Source organism: Quercus robur, chromosome 3, assembly GCF_932294415.1.
Source record: "Quercus robur chromosome 3, dhQueRobu3.1, whole genome shotgun sequence".
NCBI lineage: Eukaryota > Viridiplantae > Streptophyta > Magnoliopsida > Fagales > Fagaceae > Quercus > Quercus robur.
Window position 1 is genome coordinate 24,077,386 of NC_065536.1, and position 21,236 is coordinate 24,098,621.

Here is a 21,236-nt window from a genome sequence, read left to right on the forward strand (position 1 = left end):
GATTTAGGCTGCTCCTTAGTCCTGGAAGTCAGGAAGTGTAAATAATAACGGATGAACTAAAGAAAATTTTTATAAAAAATAAATAAATAATTATGTTTTGATAATTTTTTTATTTTTCATAAGAGTGGATCTTAAAATGTCCAGTGACTCTAACTACTGAACACAAGCTTCACCCATTAATTATTATCTTAAAAACACTTGTTAGTACATGTATAAATCAATAATATTAGTACAGCTGTTTAGTGCACGCGGAGATTAAGGTTGTCTCGGAGGGCCCACCTTCACATGTGCCGGTGAGTAAAGAGTAACACACTATTGGACTCCAGTCACTCCACTGTCTCAAAAGCAAAATCAGTACCAAACTATCAATATAATAAATAATAATAAAAATATCGAAGGTGGAAAAATGGTCAGTAAGCCCGTTAAGATATTGTTTTTGTCTTTCTCTCTTAAAAAATATAATAAATAATAATAAAAAATTACTTGATTTGGAGTGAAAATTACTTTCCAGTTTTTATATGTCCACCTACCTAGAAAGTATAAACCATTTGAAATCAAAATTATTTTTCTTACGGTATTGGTACAAGAGCAACGCATTCGGTTCTCGTTACCAAATATTTTTAAATCTACTGCGTTTTCTCAAAAGGTAGCCCAATTGGTAAAAGCATTCACGTCAAAGATTTAAAAAATGCTAAATTTTTTTTTTTAACCAAAAAAATGCTAAATCTTAATCTTAGCTCTCATCTCCTTAAAATATCATCCATGTCAAGAATGCTATTCTTAAAATTTTTGACATCTTTGCTACAGTAGAGTGTCATTTTTGACACCTTACTGTAACAAGTGACTAGAGTTTTTTTTTTTCACTCTCTCTTGTGTTGTGTGCCTATGCCTCTCATCCACTATTTTATCTCCCTCACTTGATTAAAATAAATAATACTTTAATATAGTGGTAAAAAAATAAACCTTTAATGTTGAATGTATTATAAAGTGGAGTATTAAAATAAATAAAGTAGTATTTTGAGATGTTAAATGCTATATTTTTTGACATATTTGATGCGAATGCTCTAATATTGTTCTAGTAACATTGTTTAGATGTTGTGGAAATATGTATGAGTAAAAAAATATTGTGAAAATATGTGTTATGTTGTTTAAACAATAAAAACTGTTATTCAAACAACATTACCAAATAGTCCCTAACTATAATACTAGAATTTTCACTGATGTGTAGATGATCTTGTCACAAATGTTTAATTTGGGTTGGGTATGAACTAAAACTAAAACCCAAAAGTGGGTTGTGAATAATTTGGTGAAGGGATTCTGAGTTTGAAAGAGGTTGTAGTGAGTCATTCTAAATCTCTTGTTTAATTTCGTGTCAGAGATTGAGATGTTAGGTTTTGTTTGGATGACAGGAGAATAATATTATTTCCTTTTTTATTTTTTTAGTTTTTTTAATTTCTTTTAGCTTTTTATTTTTTTAATATTTTTTAATTGACTTGACATTATTTGTTGCATGATTTGATTGGTTCCTCAAGCATACATAACATTTTTTACATGTTTCTTAAGAATTTATCTATTTTATATTCTCAAAACCTACTTTATCTTTTTTTTCAATCACTTACTTTATCTATTTTACTATATCGATTAACAACTCTCCTAATATTTCAGTTTCTATTTTTATATACAATTCTTTAAAATAATATAAACTACATTATCAAATAATATAAAAAAATTGATGTTTCTCTCTCCTATCTTCCTCTTTCTTTCTCTGCAAAAAAAAACCCACTACCACCTTCCACCAAAACCCAGCCACAAACCCCAACTTGTCACAACCAAAATTACCCCCCCGCCCCCCACCCAAAAAAAAAACTCAACCATAGCAGGCACCTACCCCACAGCCCACCACCACCACTTGGAATCCATCACCACCACCATCAACAACCACCAAAATCACATATCCATACCCACAAACCCAAAAATAAATAAATAAATAAAAATTCAAAACCCAGATCAGACCACTAATTTCAAAGTTTCAAATTGCTAATTCAAAGTTTCAAACTAAAACTCAAACCCAAAACCCCAAAACCCATACAACCCACCACCATACTTAAACCCAAACCCTGAACAACTAGCCGCCATCGCGAACAAAACCCGAAGCTCAAACAAACCCCAGCAACCCGAAGCCCATAACACTGAATCAACACTGTCTCAAACCCTCAAAGCATGATTTTGGTCCGGTCAGAGAGAGGGATTGGCGGAAGGGAGAAGAGAGAGCACTGATTTGAGGGAGGGAACTCTGATTTTGTTGAGAGAGAGAACTAATGACATCAGATGGAGATGGAGACATGAGAAATGAGAGAGCGTATTTTATTTTTAATTGGGAAAAGTGAGAATAAAATAATAATTAAACTTATACATCCTGAGCTACAGTGGGATGTATATATAAAAACTTTACAGTTGATGGTTGTTAAATTTTTTTAGCAATAGTAACCCGATTGGAGCCAAGTTTTGAGCATGGGAGGATGTAAAATAGCGACGTGAATGTTTACACACCTAATGCTAATGCTCAGGGAACCAAATGCAAAATTTTAAAACTTTAGGGGCAAAATAAATATTAATCCAAATTTTACAGTCTGTACTTTACAATTTTTTTTTTTACACTAATCAGATTGATAATCCATATACAAGATTAAACAACAAAGGTTACCAGTGTCAATAACCAAACAAGTGATTCATTTTAAGGATCTAATAAATGAATTATATGAAGTGAGGGCGATTCTTACAATTCTTCCAACTCAGTTGAATTCTTGGGTTTGTCATGTCGGCTGGATACTTAAGGTTTTCGTTATGTGCATCAGCAAATTCCGGAGTTTAGGTCTAAACTCCAATAGAAGCTTACAGTAGGAAATCTGAAGATTGAAGAGTGAAGACTATGCTGAGCAATGTGTGGCCAGAAAGGTCATTCCTTTGGGATTCTTTAATAGACTAGATGGAACCACCTAACCAGTGTGTGAAGGAGTAAATGTTATCTTTGACTCTATTCTATGTTTCTCATCTTTTTTTTTCTTAGTTTTTTTTACCTTTTTTTTCTTCTCCAATCTCTTGTCATGTGTTGTGTCAAGGTAAGAATTGGTCCAGTGTCTAATTGCACTAAATGGCTAAACCCGTCCGAATGATGATATATAATTCGTTGTATCATATATGTCTATGTGTGGTTGATGATCCAATCATGTGACATAACTTAGATAAATTTGTGGGTTCCAGTTAGCTCAACTGGTAAAGTTTCTGATAGTTGAATAAGAAATCTGGGTTCAATTCCCGCCTATACCAAAAACTGATTAGTGTCTTGGTATAATAATAAAGAGATATTATTAGGAGTGGACACAATAAGTTGAAAACTATCTCAAAAAAAAAAAAAAAAAAAAAAAAAAAAAACCTTTGGATCTATTTGAGCTACATACCTTATGAGGGTTTGGTCATCCATGTCAATTGCACAAAAACTTTACCAGTTAGCTCAACTGGTAAAGTCTTTGATAGTTGAATAAGAAATCTGGGTTCAATTCTCGCCTACACCAAAAACTGATTGGTGTCTTGGTCTGATGATAAAGAGCTATTATTAGGAGTGAACGCAATAAGTTAAAAACTATCAAAAAAAAAAAAAAAAAAAAAACTTTGGATCTATTTGAGCTACATACCTTATGAGGGTTTGGTCATCCATGTCAATTGCACAAAAACTTTACCAGTTAGCTCAACTGGTAAAGTCTTTGATAGTTAAATAAGAAATCTGGATTCAATTCTCGCCTACACTAAAAACTGATTGGTGTCTTGGTCTGGTGATAAAGAGCTATTATTAAGAGTGAACGCAATAAGTTAAAAACTATCTCAAAAAAAAAAAAAAAAAAAAAAAAAACTTTGGATCTATTTGAGCTACATACCTTATGAGGATTTGGTCATCCATGTCAATTGCACAAAATCAAATAAAATGAAAATTATATACTTGTTTGACAAGAGCATTTAGGCCAACAATTTTGTCGTTGGCTTTTACTGCTCTAAGCAATGGAATCGAAGTGTCACTTGCATTGTAGGATTAGGCATTGTTGAAGGTCTTGAGCTTTACTAAGAGGTAAGGCTATGAAACTACCAAGCAAAAAATCCTAGTATGTTCAAATCATTTCCAGACAGACTGACCCAACTATGAGGACATGCTCTACGAGCACTGCAACTCTAATGGGACGTGATCATGTTACACCTAATATAGTTCTCTATGAATGTATTATTAAATTACTATTTTAAAATATCACATTTTCATTATTCTTAATACATGCGTCAAATTTCATTTTGATTCAATGAATAATCTAATATATTTTTGTGTAAAATTTTAAAATACAAAAAATTTAAATTTAAATTTTTTTTATAAACTAGCTAGTTTTTGATATATTATCTTAAACTTTTACAAACATGCAAGTATAAAGAGAAAATGTAATTCATCCTCAAAAAAGAAAATTGTAATTTAATAATGGATTTATCAAAATACACATCCTTGAAAAATTATGGAGTAGTGTAATAGGCAAAGTGCTCTGGTTTGCATATTTAAGCTGCTTGCATTGTATTGTTGAAGTGATATCTTATACTCAGTCTTTTTGAATGGCAATAACACAACATGGTTGATGCGAACCTCAATCGACACGTTTTGAGACCCAACAAAAATATTGGAATACTTGCCCAAGAAAGCTAAAATTCAGATTTTTGATAGAAACTCTGACCCAACGTTTATAATTGAAATGCAAACCAAAGGTATAAGTATTAGACCTCGACCGAATGATTATAATTGAATCAGGAACCGAAGGTATAAAATTTGAACGCCACAAGGAAGAATCCCTAATAAGTTCACAGTTCTTGAAGAACCAAAAGAAGAAGCAAAACCTCACGTTTTCTGATTTTTATTCAATAATCCTCCATTACAATGAGTGCATGCTATTTATAAGACATGACTGAAAATAGGAAAAAAAAGTACTAAATAATAAAAGCCTAAATTAAAGTTGATTTGGTTTGAAATTAACAACTCCAACATAGGAAAATAGCTAAAAAAACGTTCTAAATATTAGAAGCCTAAAATTAAGGTGGATTTAGTTTGAAATTAGCAACTCCAAAATAGGAAAAATATCTATTAATTGGTATGGAGGTGGAAAGTCAATCAGCCACTAATCCACACCATAAATCACACCCAATTAAGCCAAATCAGTCCTCAATAGCTTGGATATTTATTACGCCTTCATCTTCCTTTGGGCCAAGTTTAGAATGTCTTGTGTTAGAATCAGCCCAAATCTCTTGAATCAGTCCATTAAGTGCGTCTTTGATCTTTTTGGATCTTGCTCTAGTAATAGGCCCAACTAGAACATGTAATGGATCCTTTAATGCTTGTTGATTCTCATCAATGGCAAGTAGTGTTATTCAAAGTTGTCTATTTCATTATGTTTTAGCCGAAATGATTGGAAATTTTGTCCCAATCAATCAATTAATACTTCTTTTGATCTACCTTGGCCAAAATTCCAGCCCATTCCAATCCGTTCTACCCATTTTGGGCTACCTTGATCTTCCTTTACATAATTCATTGCTCTTTTTAATCTTTGTAAGGGTCCTTTTTTGGACAGTACCCAGGTCCAAGTAGAAACAAGGATCCCGAGCCCTTTACTTGTTGTTTGGTGGACTGGCCTTGGTTCGCCGCAGCTAAATGGGGGCTGATTACAAACCAAGTTGTGCGCAAGTCACATAAAGCTCCTTAAGGCAAAAATGCAATTCTTCGTAAGCAATAAAATACCATTATAAGTTTTTTAGTATCATGAAATGACCTTTTACTCTTGCGAAACAAGTAAAATAATTATTCATAATATTTACAATGAGAAAGAGATTGAAATAGAATATTTAAAATTTATCTTTTATTGTGTAAACATTTAAAAAAAGTTCCTTCACTTGGTACCCTGGGCGTACTGTCGTGGTTCCCAAGGGTGCTAGGCCTGTAAGAATCTAGAATGCTGATTCTATGAACTATACAATCTTTCTCCATGCTTATTATGCAATAGAGTTTTGTCATTTCCCTTTACCTCTATAGGTCCTGCATAAAAACACACTATATAATACACATATCTTCAAATAATTGTTAGTTTCTTAGACTAGGATATATATTTTAATACATATACATATATGTAAATGAATTTCATGAGAATGATTCAGCCACGAGGATCCTGGCTCCAATTCTCACAAACTTAATGCTTTTGCACAAGACTTGTGGAATTTGGAACTCAAGTCCAGGTGGCTTTGCTTGGGCATTGCCTTCCAAGATAGTTAGGTGAGTAGGATTTTTGTGGGAGAGAATGATATCTAATGTGTACATATTTTGGCATATGTTTTTTTGGAGGCTAAGTGATATTTTGAATGATCTTAAGGATATGGGACAAATTCCTTCACCTTGGCTCTCTTATTTTGTTCCTTTCTTTCTCTTCCTTGCTAGGCTATTAAAGCTCTAAGAATATATCTTTTGAACCTCTGAACTATCCCTCTAAATCCCCATTGTTCTCCCTCCCGAATCACCCCCTTTCTGCTATGTCTTAGTGTTCCTTTTATAGCAGACCTGGTTTGGTACCCCGGGCGAGGACGTCCCAGGTCTGCTGGGTAAAACCATGTCATTTGGCACCTGAAAATGTGCATTGGGCAAAGGTATAGCTTATTTAGGCAATTATAACTCAAAAGAGGCATTTGGCTTTAGCTATAAATGAAAGATTCCTTCTTGGAAAGTCAAAGGAATGGATAGGCTGCTCAGTGTATTGTGACAGCTTTGTTGAAAATGACAATTGAGAGGAAATTGTGGCGAGGTGTCATACACATGGGGGAACTGAGTTTTCCATTGGTTCATGCATTCCAAGCAAATATATGAACCAAGAGAAACCCTTCAGGATCCTCCTTTCACCAGAAATCACTCCCCTACCGACCAAACCATTTCTCCCTTACTATCCATTCGGGATCCTATGGGCTTGGACCATGGGTTACAAAGATAATACCTGGTTTTGCTGGATTTTTTAATGACTTTTATTGGAAAAAATATGAACATACATCTTGCTACATATCCTCTGGTCTAACTAGGATCCTTCTTCTTGCTGCATATCCTCTAGCCCGCCAGGATCCTTTCTTTGGCCTGACCAAGATCCTCTTTTTTTTTTTTTTCTTTATTATTATTATTCCTTTCTTTTTCCTTCTTTTTGGGATTTTGGGCCTTCATAGTCCTTTTTAACTTCATGAATTGGGCTTTCTTTTGTTAAAGCCCATGGTCTTTCCTTATTTTTCATGGAATGGGCTTTCTTGTGAAATTTTGGTCCTCAACAATCTCTCAATTTTTGGGGGGGGGGGGGGGGGGATTTGAGTATTACATGTGTTTTTTTCTTGATTGATATTTCAAATTTGGTCCTAATAGGCTAAGGTATTTAAATTGATTGTTAAAAAAAAGGGTATTTAAATTGATTGATTCATGGTTGATATAATTATTAGTTATAATACTATTTACATATTTACAGTTCATATCATGAAGTTACTTGTTTATGTGGCGATGATAATAATAATATATATTATTTGGTTTTCAATTTATACTTTAATATGGTATACACTATGTGATAAACTTTAGGTATTTTTATTTTCTGTTATAAAAATATTTTATAAAATTAATGATTATCCTAAAATGATATGTTGAAATAGATCAATATTATAATATTTTGTTCCAATAGATAAACTAAAAAGATCTTTAAAATAGAATTGATAACTTTGATTTTCTCATGATTGACAATGGCTAAATTACTAAAAAAAACTAAAAAATTACGAGAGGAAAGTGCGCAAATAAATAAGGTATAATTTGATGTAGTTGGGTAGCACAATAATTTTTAAAGACCTAGTTTTGAGTCTTTTTACCTTGTAAATAAAATTTTGAAATCAAGAAAGATGTTTCTGTTATTTGAATTTTTTTTTTCCCTAATAGTTTCATTCTATTTAATATCTCAAAAAAAAAATAATAATATATTCTAATTAACTTAATTGATAAAGTCTCTTATGTAAAACAAGAGATTTCGATTCTAGTCATGCATTCATACCTATACAAAAAACAACCAAGTAGTGTCTTGACGGTAATAAAAGGCAATCATTATGGATTAGACACCACAAATTTCAAATATTATTATAGCTATATATACAAAAATAAAGGTAAGATAAATTTTAAAAGTTGAATATTATAGCCGTAGAGTTGTGAGTAGAAATTATCTTATAATACAATATGCATATGTGGTGACGAGCCACAAGTTTTTCGCTAGCCAAATAATACGTCTAATATCTCGTTAAAAACAAAACAATATAATTTTTATTTTGATTAATAGAGCCGCAATCCCATTAGTGTAAGTTGTATGTAACAATTATTTGAATTAACTAAACATTCATAAATTATAAAATGAACACTTAGAGGCTTATAGCTCAATGATATTGCGTGGTGTTTTTAGGTCAAAATGGGCACTTGCCCCTTTCACCAAAACTTTCCAGCAAAATACCCCCTATCTGAAACTATTCAGGGAGATGTCTCTGTTTTGAAACTTGATTTTTGGACAATCGTGTTATAACGAACTGAAAATTGAAGAAAAAAAAATTTTGTGGAACTCAAGTTCCATGAACTCGAGTTCCATTCAAAGAACTTGAGCTCATGGAACTTGAGTTCCTTGAAACTATTCAAGTGGAACTCGAGTTCCATGAACTTGAGTTCTTTGAATGGAACTCGAGTTCCAAAATTTTTTTTTTTCTAAATTAAATTTCCCTATAACTTGATTGTCCAAAAATCGAGTTTTACATTTGAAACTCGATTTTCTAAAAATCGAGTTTCAAAATAGGGGCATATCCCTAAATAGTTTCAAATAGAGGGCATTTTGTTGGAAAGTTTGTGAAAAATGGGTAAAACCCCATTTTGGCCGGTGTTTTTAATATAGATATCCAAGGTTTTTATTTATTTATTTTTAAAAGAATTTCAACCTATGACGTCTACTTTTGATAAGCAAAACTTAAATACAATACTTTAGGTACTATTCCTTAACTTCATCATTTAAATTTCAGCTATTTGTCTAATTTAACAACTGGGGCAAACGATGTTAGAATATAATTTCTTTCTTTTTCTTTTCCTATACCGCAAGACAACCCCATGGCTTCAAATCTCTGTCTTTAGGACTCAATCTTTTCCTTTTTTTTTTGAGAATTCGGACCCTCCAAAAATAAAGGAGGCCCAAAATATATTAAAACAACATAAGGGAATTACACACTTTCACGGGTTACAGAGGAGATATACTCTCAGGGGTGGACTCCATCCACACCTGAAGCTTATTACTAGACTTGGCACTTTTGGCAAGATAATGGGCAACTGAGTTGCCTGTTCTTTTTACATGGGAAAAAAAATACATTTCGTAAGTCAGTTACTAATAAAAGAGTATCTCTTAAGATCAGTCTGAAATCTAGGCTGTTGGCCCTTTGCGCCTAGAGCGCCTTTACCACTACTTCAGAGTCCCCTTCAAAGATTGCATTGAAGACACAAATCTCCTTAGCCAGTTGAACGGCTCCCCTGCAAGCCAAGGCTTCAACGGTATTCACCGACGAAGGTAAAGGGATTCGTTGAGCAAAGGAGCAAATCACACTACCTGAGGAATTCCTTATCACCACGCCTATACCTGCTGCACCGTCCTCACAAAAGACTGCACCATCGAAATTGATCTTATAAAAGAGATCATGAGGGGGCGACCAACGAGTACGTCTTGGGGCTGCGGGAAGGGGACGGACTCTTGAAGTCTGGGCCGCGAGAAATTCCTGAAGGAGAGCATATGCCGTTTTGCTGATTGATTGAAGGTCAATGGCTTTTTCCTATTGTCGAGCCAAATTCCTTCTATTCCAAATTAACCAGAAAACCATTGCTAGCCAATTAACATCTATGCTGTGGCAGAGTGAGAAAATCAAATTAATCAAGTTTGCAAAGGATGAAAAGTTCCTGCTTCATAGTTTCATGAGCTCCTTACACCCTTCCCAGATAGTTAGAAGACAGTTACAACCCCAGATCGCGTGGATGATATCCTTAACACCGCATCTACATCCAAGGCACGTCACATTGCTGACGACCTTTCGTCGCCACAAATTATGGAGGGTTGTGAAGGCATTGTTTGTTGATCTCTAGAGGAAGTGGCAGACTTTGTGTAGGACTTCAAGGGACCAAATTCCTTTCCAGAGGGAGTGATTCTTTACTTGGTTTGAGCAAGTTGGCATCTTAGCATTCTCAAATTTTACGAGTAAGTGGTAGGTGCTTTTGGTTGAAAACTTCCATTTTTTAAGTCTGGCCAAAGTTGGGTGTTAGGGGTGCGAAAGATACTGAGAGGCATAGCCAGGATGACCTTAGCTTCATGGGGTAGGAATTCTTGATTAACCACTTCGTTCTTCCAATAGTGGAGCTCTTCATCAATCAAATCACTCACTCGGGCTTCCATGGGTAGAGAGGCAGGTGGGGATATTATTTTCTTTGAAAGGTTACTGGGAATCCATTTATCTCCCCTAATCCGAATGGACTTCCCGTCCCCAACCCACCATGTTGAGCCCAAATCAACTACTTTCCTTGCTTGGAAGATACTTTTCCAAGCGAATGAACCTTTGTTCGAGGAAAGGACATCAAACAAAGAGCAATTCGGGTAAAACTTTGCCTTAAAAACTTTTGCAAATAGGGACTCCTTGTGATGGATAAGCTGCCAAACTTGTTTGGCCACTAAAGAGTCATTAAACTTGGATAATTCTCGAAAACCCATACCACCCTCACACTTTGGAAGACAAAGCTTCTCCCAACTCACCCAGTGGATCTTTTTTTATTCCTCCTGGTAGCCCCACCAGAATTTTCTGATTAAGACTTCTATTTCCTTTATGAGACTTTTTGGGAGTTTGAAACACAACATCGTGTAGGTCGGAATGGCTTGGATGACCACCTTAATAAGGATTTCACATTCGGCTTGGGAAAGGGTTTTTTCCTTCCAACCCTTTAGCTTTCTCCATATCCTCTCTTTTATAATGCTAAAGGGTTTTTTCTATGCTCGCCCCACCAGAGACGGAAGACCCAGATAGTGCTCATATCTTTGGATTATTGGCACATTTAAAAATTCCTTTATATCTTCCTATGATTCCCGAGAAGTGTTGGAGCTGAAAAATAGACTAGTCTTCCCCCTATTGATATTTTGCCACGAAGCTTGTTCATAGTTTTGAAGAATCTCCTGAATTTTTTGACAGTTCGAGATGGATGCCTTGCAGAAGATGAGGCTATCGTCTACAAATAGTAAATGAGATATTCGAGGACCCCTTGCACAAATCGAGACACCCCTTAGTTCACCTGCATTTTCAGCCTTAACAAGGAGAGCATGTAAATCCTCCGTAACTAGCAAGACCAAATAGGGGGACAACAGGTCACCCTGCCTCAAACCCCTCTCCAGTTTAATCAAACCATGGGGCTGACCATTAAGCAAAATGGAGTATGATACTGACCTGATACACATAGAGATTAGCGAGACACACCTTTGACTAAACCCCATTTTTCTCATGATTTTTTCCAAGTACACCCATTCAGCCCGGTCGTAAGCCTTATTCATATCTAGTTTGAGTGCCATAAGCCCTATTTTACCTTATATCTTCGCCTTCAAGTAGTGAAGCATTTCATGAGCTATTAGAATATTATCAGTTATGAGCCTATCTGACAAGAAAGCACTCTGAGTTTCAAAGATCAACTAAGGGAGGAACTTTTTGAGACTGTTGGCTAAAACCTTGGCGATCAGCTTATATAAGACATTACTGAGACTGATTAGACGAAAATCTGTGACATTTCTTAAACTCTTGACTTTTGGAATCAGTGTAATAAATGTATGGTTGAGGTCAGGAGGAAGGGTACCTAAATTGAGGACTGACAATACGGCAGCAGAGACCTCAGGGCCCACCTTGCTCCAGAATTGTTTGTAGAACATTGGAGAAAGACCATCGAGGCCTGGGGCTGAGGACGAGTCCATCTGGTTCAGAGCATCAAGCACTTCAATTTCTTTAAACAAGCAAAGCAACTCATCATTCATATCATTTGAAACTCTCGGCTCAACCCCTTCATGAACCAAATCAAAACCTGATGGGTTAGAGGAGGTGAACAGACCCGTGTAGTACTAAGTCAACAACCTTCCAATTTGGCCTTCAGCCTTAATCAACACACCTGCTTGATTCTCCAAACCTGTAATGAAATGCCTCTTATTTCTCTCTGTAGCTCTACAATAGAGTATTTCGAGTTACAGTCTCCCTCTTTTAACCATTTCAAATGAGACCTATGCCTCCATAAGCAACCCTCCAGCTCTGATAGCATCTTAATTTCCTCCGAAAAGGACTTGACGAGGTTTAGATTCCTTCCCCTGGTTGAATTGGCTTCAGCTTTTTCTAAGAGTTTTTTCTTTTTTGCCAAAGTAATGCACACATTCCCAAACAACTTTTTATCCCATAATTAGAGTTGGGATTGGCAGGACTTAATTTTTTCCAAGACGTTTACCATTGGGTCAACCAAGGGGTTACCTTCCCAAGCCTTATGAACAACCCTTTCATATCGGTCATCCATGACCCACATGGCCTCAAATCGAAAGGAGCGTTGCTGGTGGTAGAAACAGTTGTGAGTGTCATTGGAAGCCAGCCAGAGAGGCTTATGGTCAGAGGAGAAACCCAATAGGTGATGAAGGTGATTCAACGCGAACTTAATCATCTAGTCGATGGAGGCCACGACTTTGTTAAGACGAGCCCAAACCAACGGGCCATCAAATCAACGGTTGCACTAGGTGAACGAGAACCCCAAGTCTTTGAGCCCACAAGTAATCCAAACAGTTTTGAAATTCTTGCATTTGCCTTTTGGGCCGAATAGCTGCCCTATCTTCTCTTCCACACAAACAATTTCATTAAAATCTCCAATGCAAACCCACGGCAGATTAAGTTGGGAGCTGAGGTAGCGGAGTAGGGACCAAGAATCTTCCTAGTTATCGGTCTTAGGGGCTCTGTAAAACCCCGTGAACCGCTAGGCGTCACAGATTCCTGGGTTTACCACTGCATCTATGTGAAAAGGCTAGAAAGTGCGAATATGGAGGTTTAGATCGTTCATCCATAGTAGCACCAAACCTCCACCTAAATTCCTTCTAGAGACAACAAACAGATTATCAAAATGCAAATCACATCTCACATTTTCAAGATAAGTCCGACTCTTCTTTGTCTCCATCAAGAAAATTAGGTTAGGACCTTTTGCTCTCACAATTTCGGAAAGCTCTCAAACTCACCATCAGATCCCAAGCCCACGGCAATTCCAACTCAAGTAATTCATGGTGACCGGTAGGGCTATTAGGCAGCCACCACCGATGAGCTCTCAGAGGGTGGAGGACCATGGTTGGTAGGGCGTATACATTTCTGTTTCGTGATTTCCGATTCATCAAGTGAAGGTTTCGTTCTGGGGGGTCAGACATATCAACGTCTTGAGACTAGGCCTTAACCTTACGAGCCAACTTTTTCCAAGATACTTGTGACTTCTTACTTTGGGCTTGAGAGGGCTTAGCTGAGTTTGATATATCTTGAAGTGCCGATCTGGTCTTTTCAACTGAGAAAGTGAAAGTCTCAATTTCCAATTGGGCTTCTGTAGGCCCAATGTCATGGCAAAAATGGCCCATTACCATCAATTTTGGAAATAATTTGCCCAGAAACACTGTTTCTGAACTATATAGCAATGTACCACTTTTTCAGGTACTCGAGCTTGGTGAGCTCGAGTACCATGTTTTTTTAATCCACTGTCGCCCCATATTCAAGGAGCCCTATAGTGGCGTTTTTAAGCCCTATAGTGACGTTTTCGGGCCCTATAGCGGCGTTTTCTTGCAAAATTTTTTTTATAAGTCCCCATAACAGGTTCAAGGGGCCCTATAGTGGCGTTTTTTAAGCCCTATAGTGACGTTTTTGGGCCCTATAGCGGCATTTTCTTGCAAAATTTTTTTATAAGTCCCCATAACAGGTTAAGGGGCCCTATAGTGGCGTTTTTGTGCCCGAAAACGACACTATAGGGCTTAAAAACGCCACTATAGGGCTTAAAAACGCCACTATAGGGCTCCTTGAATATGGGGCGATAGTGGATTAAAAAAACATGGTACTCGAGCTCACCAAGCTCGAGTACCCGAAAAAGTGGTACATTGCTATATAGTTCAGAAACAGTGTTTCTGGGCAAATTATTTCCAAAATTGATGGTAATGGGCCATTTTTGCCCCAATGTCATGACTTAAAATACCCATCTCCCTCTTACCCTTACCCTCTGAAGGCAGCCCACTTTTTACCGCCAAAACTTTTGAAGATTCGGCTTTTGAGGGGACATCATGGGTGACCTCGGGCTTTGACCCCAACTCAGCTAGTAAGCCCAATTCCCTGTCTATTTCTTGCAACCTTTCATTATATTTTTTTGGCTTTAGGTTAGTGTAGCACGCAACCAATAATTGTTGGACTTCGCAGCCTAACACCTCAACTGTGACAGAGGCTCGCTCTTTCATGTTAGCCTCCGCTCTAAGTTTCCCATTGTATGCCTTACCAGAGCTCAAGACCGACACCACCGATTTTCACTGGGATTTCTCCGAATCGGCCCTCATCCAAGGCCTGAATTGTTGGTTTTCCTTTCTTAACTCCCCTCATCTACTCAACCAAACATCGCAGTCTCTTTCCTCATGGGATAAGCAGCCGCACCAATAACAGAAGTTTGGCAACCTTTCATAACGGAAAGAAGCCCACCCCGTTTGGACACCATTGGCCCATAACTTTCTTCCACGGTTTAAGGGTTTTGAATATCTATCGTCACACGAACATGAAGAGAACGTCCATTACCCCTATCCTCCTCAGATTTTGCCACCCGTACCACCTTGCCCCGCGAACTACCTAGAGTTTTTCCTACCTCTGAGGTCATACTTTTTATAGGGAGGCCGTGGACCTGCACCCAAAAGGTGGTCTCTGTCAACAAAAGAGAGGAGACCGTTGTAGCGTCATCGACTCTTTGAAACACCACGAGGTGCTTATCGTACGTCCAAGGCTCGTGCTTTAAAACCCTCTCTAAATCATTCTCATTCATAAACTCAAAGATCAGCTTATTCTCTCCCATATCACAAATATCAAAACCTCCCCACGTACGCCAGAAAGGCTTAAAAGTTCTCACTACGGCCTCAGCGTTCACTACCCTGTGAGTAAGGAACTTACCAACTAGCAAAACTTGGTTATGGTTGATCGCTTGGGGCATCTCAAGCCCTTTTTCTTCCTCTGATAATGACAATTTTTTCCAGAGATTCTCCACCTCCTCCATAAGATAGGAACGAGTGATAGGCCCAGGAAAGGTGAGAGGGACAAGACCAAGAAAACAAAACAGGGAACAGGAAGGAAAACTACTAAGACAGGGATAGTAATAGGAATTAGGAAGCCCACCAGGGGGGACACAGACCTCTACGAAAGAGAGGGACAACAAAATTCTATAAGGCTTAGAGGTTAGGCAGAGCTAACCCTAGCAGCCAAAAGAAACCTCTTGATCTTTTCCTTTAGCTAAAGAAGAACTTTAGAGATCTTAATAAGCAAATCCTATATCTGTTGTGTATCATCATCAAAAGGCCAACAAAAAGCCAACTAAAATTTATAAATAAAAAAAACTACAACAACAAAAAACTCTCTCTCTCTCTCTCTCTCTCTCTCTCTCAACTTCCCTAGAAGTCCAAATCTCCAAAATTAAGAACCAGAACTTGCAAAATCTCTTCAAACCCACACCTAATCCTTCTCTAAGTAATCTAAATTCCTTTCTATTTTCCAAACTCCCACCTTTTCCTTTGAATCTTCTCCTCTGAGTTATAAACTAGACAAGTGGTTGCTGTTTGGTACATCATTTTAAACACATATTTTCAGTTTTTAAACAACATTACACGCATTTTCACATACTTTTTCACCCACACATATTTCTAAAAAAACTGAAAACTATTGTTTAAACACACATACCAAACAGACCCTAAATTTAAGAGAACTTAAAGAACAGTATGTAAGATAGTGTATCTAAGTTTTGCTCTAAATATATATACACACATAATTAGATTGGACTTTGTCAAATTAATTCCATTTATATAGCTCATGCAATCCAAACTAAATGGTTGTAGTTCCAACCTCAATCATGATCACAAGATGTGTCTCTAAGAATCCCACACTTAAAAAAATGAAAAAAAAAAGTATGCTTTTCATTTTAAAATTCAATACCATTAAAAATTTCCCTTCCCTGTAGTTACAAATTAAATATTATTTTCCCCCTTTCTCAACTATTTTTTTATTTTTATTTTACGTCCACTTAGTGTCCATTTGCCTTTAAATTTTTTGTTTAACTTTTAACTATTAGGTACAAATTTTTAATACTTCACCTTTTTTTTTCAAAGTTCAAATAAATTTTAACACATTTTTAATTAAAAAAAAATTACAAAAAAGCTAAATAAATTGATACCTAAAACACTATATTAATGTTTGATTGTTAATATTGCTACTTACTAAAATGATTAATATCATTTGTTAATGGACAAATTATTTTAATTTTATGAATATATAGGATTATATGACTCTTTTTTATAGCGAAAATATAGTGTAATAAACTAATAATTCCGTAAAATTATATTTTCTCTTGCATGTTTGGACGGGTTTTTTACTTTATTTTTTGAGGAATTTTTGGACAGGGTTTTTAGGGCCGAGTATTTAGGATAGCCCAAAAAAAGTTCAGAGACTCCTTGTCCCAGTCTAGACCTAGGACATCTGATCCGACCCAACCTCCAAAATCCAAACCATGCCCCAGCCCACCACATGATTGATTCCTTATCTTTAACCAAAATCCCCCAAAAATAAAATAAAGATAATAATAATGGAATCTTTGTTATCTTCAACACGTGTACTGAAATCCCATAGAGAATCTGTGTTGGATAACACAGTTGAAGTTTCAAGGTGTCTCAACTCTCAAACCCAGTAGTACATTGAACAATCCTTAATTCATAAAGTGGTTTCATCTGGACATAACCATATTTCAGGTATTTTTTTTCTCTCATCTCTTTAGTTTTTTCTTCAAAATGTTAATTAGTCCTTGAGCTTTGCTGAACCACACCAAGAACAAAAAAAACACACACACACACACAAAAAGAGTTGTCAATGACAAAAATTTCCACTGATTTTTGGCCTCAGACCCTGCCTTTCATCATCCCACTGAAACCCACCTCACATTCACATCAAAGCAGCGTTTTTGTGAGTTGTGGAGTCCCTAACCCCAATGACAACAGTAACAGCTCCAGAAACCCACCAAAGGTCTGGGTTTCTGCTAAAACAAGGCCAACCCATTTGCAAAATGTTGATTTCAAAGAGTCCCATTTGATGAAAGTACTCAATAGGTCCTGCAAAGCAGGCAAGTACAAAGAGTCACTCTACTTTCTTGAGTGCTTGGTTAACAAGGGTTACAAACCTGATGTTATACTTTGTACAAAGCTCATTAAAGGCTTCTTCAATTATAGAAATATCCCAAAAGCCATAAGGGTTATGCAAATCTTGGAAGAACATGGTGAACCAGATGTTTTTTCTTATAATGCATTGATTAGTGGGTTTTGTAAGGCTAATCAGATTGTATCTGCAAACAAAGTGCTCGATAGAATGAAACGTAGGGGATTTTTGCCTGATGTTGTTACCTATAATATAATGATCGGGAGTCTTTGTAGTAGGGGAAAGCTTGACTCAGCTTTGAAGGTTTTGGATCAGTTAATGAAAGATAAATGTGAGCCAACTGTGATTACTTACACAATTCTGATTGAGGCAACCATCCTTGAGGGTGGGATTGATGAAGCTATGAAGCTTTTGGATGAGATGCTATTGAGAAGGCTTCGACCTGACATGTATACTTACAATGCAGTCATTAGGGGGATGTGCAAGGAAGGTATGGTGGATCGTGCTTTTGAGTTTGTTCGGAGTTTAAAATCCAAGGGTTGTGAGCCTGATGTGGTCTCATACAATATTTTGTTAAGGGTACTTTTGAATCTCGGGAAATGGGATGAGGGAGAGAAACTACTTGCTGAGATGTATTCAAGAGGTTGTGAGCCGAATGTTGTTACTTACAGCATTCTAATTAGCTCCCTTTGTCGTGATGGGAAAGTTGAGGACGCTGTAAATGTGTTGAAGGTCATGAAGGAAAAGGGGTTAAGACCAGATGCTTATAGTTATGATCCGTTGGTGTCTGCATTCTGTAAAGAAGGGAGATTGGATTTGGCTATTGAATTCTTGGACCTCATGATCACTGATGGTTGCTTGCCAGATATTGTGAACTACAACACAATCTTGGCCACTTTATGTAAGAATGGAAATGCTGACCTGGCTTTGGAAATCTTCGAGAAGCTAGGGGAAGTAGGTTGTCCTCCCGATGTGAGTTCTTACAACACAATGTTCAGTGCACTATGGAATTGTGGGGACAGAGCTAGGGCTCTGGGAATGATATCGGGGATGGTGAACAAAGGGATTGATCCTGACGAGATCACTTACAATTCACTAATATCGTGTTTGTGCAGAGATGGGATGGTAGATGAAGCAATTGGGTTGTTGGTGGATATGGAAAGCAGTGGGTTCAAGCCGACAGTTATCAGTTATAACATTGTTATTCTTGGATTGTGTAAGGCTCATAGAACTGGTGATGCCATTGAAGTGCTCGCAGCAATGGTTGAAAAGGGATGCCAGCCAAATGAAACTACTTACATTATGTTGGTTGAAGGGATTGGTTTTGCGGGATGGCAAGTTGAAGCTGTGGGTTTGGCTAATTCCCTTATCAGTTTGAACGCTATATCTGAAGATTCATTGAAACGGTTGAACAAGACCTTTCCCATGTTTGATGTTTACAAAGAACTCACCTTGTCTGACATTAAGAATTAGTTTCTGCTGATCTACTTTGCTTATAATCCAATCTCATTAATAGGGCATTGTGAATGGGATCTACTTTCCCATGGTTATTTTCTCTGTTGTATTATTTTTTCAGATAGACAATCATGAAAGGCGAAGAAACAAATTTATGTCAATGGGGTGTACTGATAGCAAAAATACTGAATGTTAAACTCATTCATATGAAAAGTCAGCCTGACAACTTGAGTTCTAACTGGCCAGTTGACATAATGAGAAATGTGAGTTAAAGGTGAAGTAGACTTGCAGACGAAGCAAAAAGGAAGGAAGAAAATTGGAGAAGGATATTATCAGATTAAGCAGAAAGACTTTTGACTTAAAAAAGTTTTGCATATTTGACAGGCAAATCACCACATACGTTCAATTTTGGAGGCACGACTGATAGACAGCTTTACAAAATGACACGGAAGAAGAACGATGATGTATATCGTATTTTAATGTGTTAAAATTTCTATTTATGTACTTTTGTGAATCTTACGAAGTACTTTGCATTGTCTTCTGTATCTGTAATCAAATATTCCAGAGCTGATTGCATGAATTATTTCATTCAGTGGTGCTGACTGGCCAAAACTCAATTTCACTCATTATTCAATCTTTTCCTTTCTAAACTACCAACCGAGCACATGGATTAAAAATTTTCAGTGATGCTGCCGACAATTTCGGTTTATGTTAATGAGAAGCCAAACTGATCTAGACCCTGGGTACAGCCCCCATTTCTTTTTTATTATTTGGCTCAATTATTTGATAAAACTGTTGAAATTTTGCTTATTTTCGTACCATCTCATATCTTTAAAGGTGACAGATTATTTGTTCATAGAACTTGGTAACAATCTGGGGTGACAGGTTAAAGAACATTTCTTGCTTGTTATATGAAGTGCACTATTTCAGGTTCAGCAAAGTAAAATTTTTCCTTTAAAAGTTTGCAAACATCAAGCCCAACAGAAGTGCAGCCTCAATCCTCTTAATTTTGATTAGTGTATAAGTGAGACACTGTGGTTTTAAATCCGTAATTCCAATGCAGATTGCAGTTGCCATAACCTTTTTCCTCTTGAAGCACAAAACTTCACATTGTTAATCTTTAAGCAAGGAAGAGAAAAAAAAAAAAAAAAAAAAACTTCTAAGTCTCATCTCTTGATAGAAAAGGAGCTAGTGATGAAGCACGAGTTTCTGAAACTAATAGCATTAGCATCAAGTGCGCCAGTCAACAGCCAACTGCCAACTGCTAGATTTTTAGCATTTGACACACCAAACATCAAAATTCTTGCTTCATAAGATGTGCCAAATGTTATAAGAAATGGTATGGTGCTACGGTACAATTCTAAAATTGGCACTGTACGGTTCCAAATGCTAAAAAAATTAATAGTTCTTTATTCTTTTTCTCTCTCATCTCTCTGACTTTTCTTCTTCCTTCTCTCATAATCTTTCTTCTTTTCACACCTCTCTTTCTTCTTCCTTCTCTTCTCAGGCTTCTCAGACCCACTCTCTCTTTTTCTTTCTTCTTTCTTCCTCAGTCTCTCTTTATCTTTATTCTCCCTCTCTTCTTGCATAACCTCGCCGTGGGGATTTGTGTTTTTTTTTTTTTTTTTTTTTAAATTTGATGGTTTTGGATTTGCAATTTGTTGGAGGATTCCAACCGTGGTGGCTGTGAGTTTGTGGCATTGGTGGCTATGGATCTGTGCCGGTGGTGGTTGTGGGTTTGTGGCGCTAGTGGCTGTGGGTTTGTTGTGGGTATGGGTTTGGTAATGGGTTTGTGCCAGACCTAGTATGGTTGCAGCAGTGGTCGTTGTCCGTGGCCGCAGACCACTAGTTGTGTACTTGTGTTATGAATTGGAGAGTTAATATATTATTTTAATGTGTTGTAAATATTATTTTAATGTATAGAATTGAAAAATAGAACATGTGATAGAGGGGGTATTGTAAAATGATGTGCTAAAATAATAAAATAGGCTTTATGATGTATTAAAATGACATTTTTCTGCAACGGCTGATGCTGATGCTCTAAATTAAGACATCTTTAACAGCATAAGTTGCATGTCAATAACAATTGGTAATGACTGGTTAGAACTACTTGAAGTTTGTTCACGATTATTCCCCCTGGACTATATCATGATTTTTATTTTTTTATTTTTTTAACTATTTGAAAGACAGATTTCATATCTCTTTAGACTGAGAATAGCATGATC

General features: G+C 36.6%; 1 protein-coding gene across 1 annotated transcript; it reads left to right on the top strand.

The window, feature by feature from the left end:
* The first annotated feature begins 16,991 nt into the window (after positions 1-16,991).
* On the top strand, positions 16,992-19,637 carry LOC126717547 (pentatricopeptide repeat-containing protein At3g04760, chloroplastic). Its single transcript, XM_050419344.1, has one exon. It carries the CDS (start codon positions 17,275-17,277, stop codon positions 19,027-19,029), a length of 1,755 nt encoding a protein of 584 aa, XP_050275301.1. The 5' UTR covers positions 16,992-17,274; the 3' UTR covers positions 19,030-19,637.
* Positions 19,638-21,236: the final 1,599 nt, after the last annotated feature.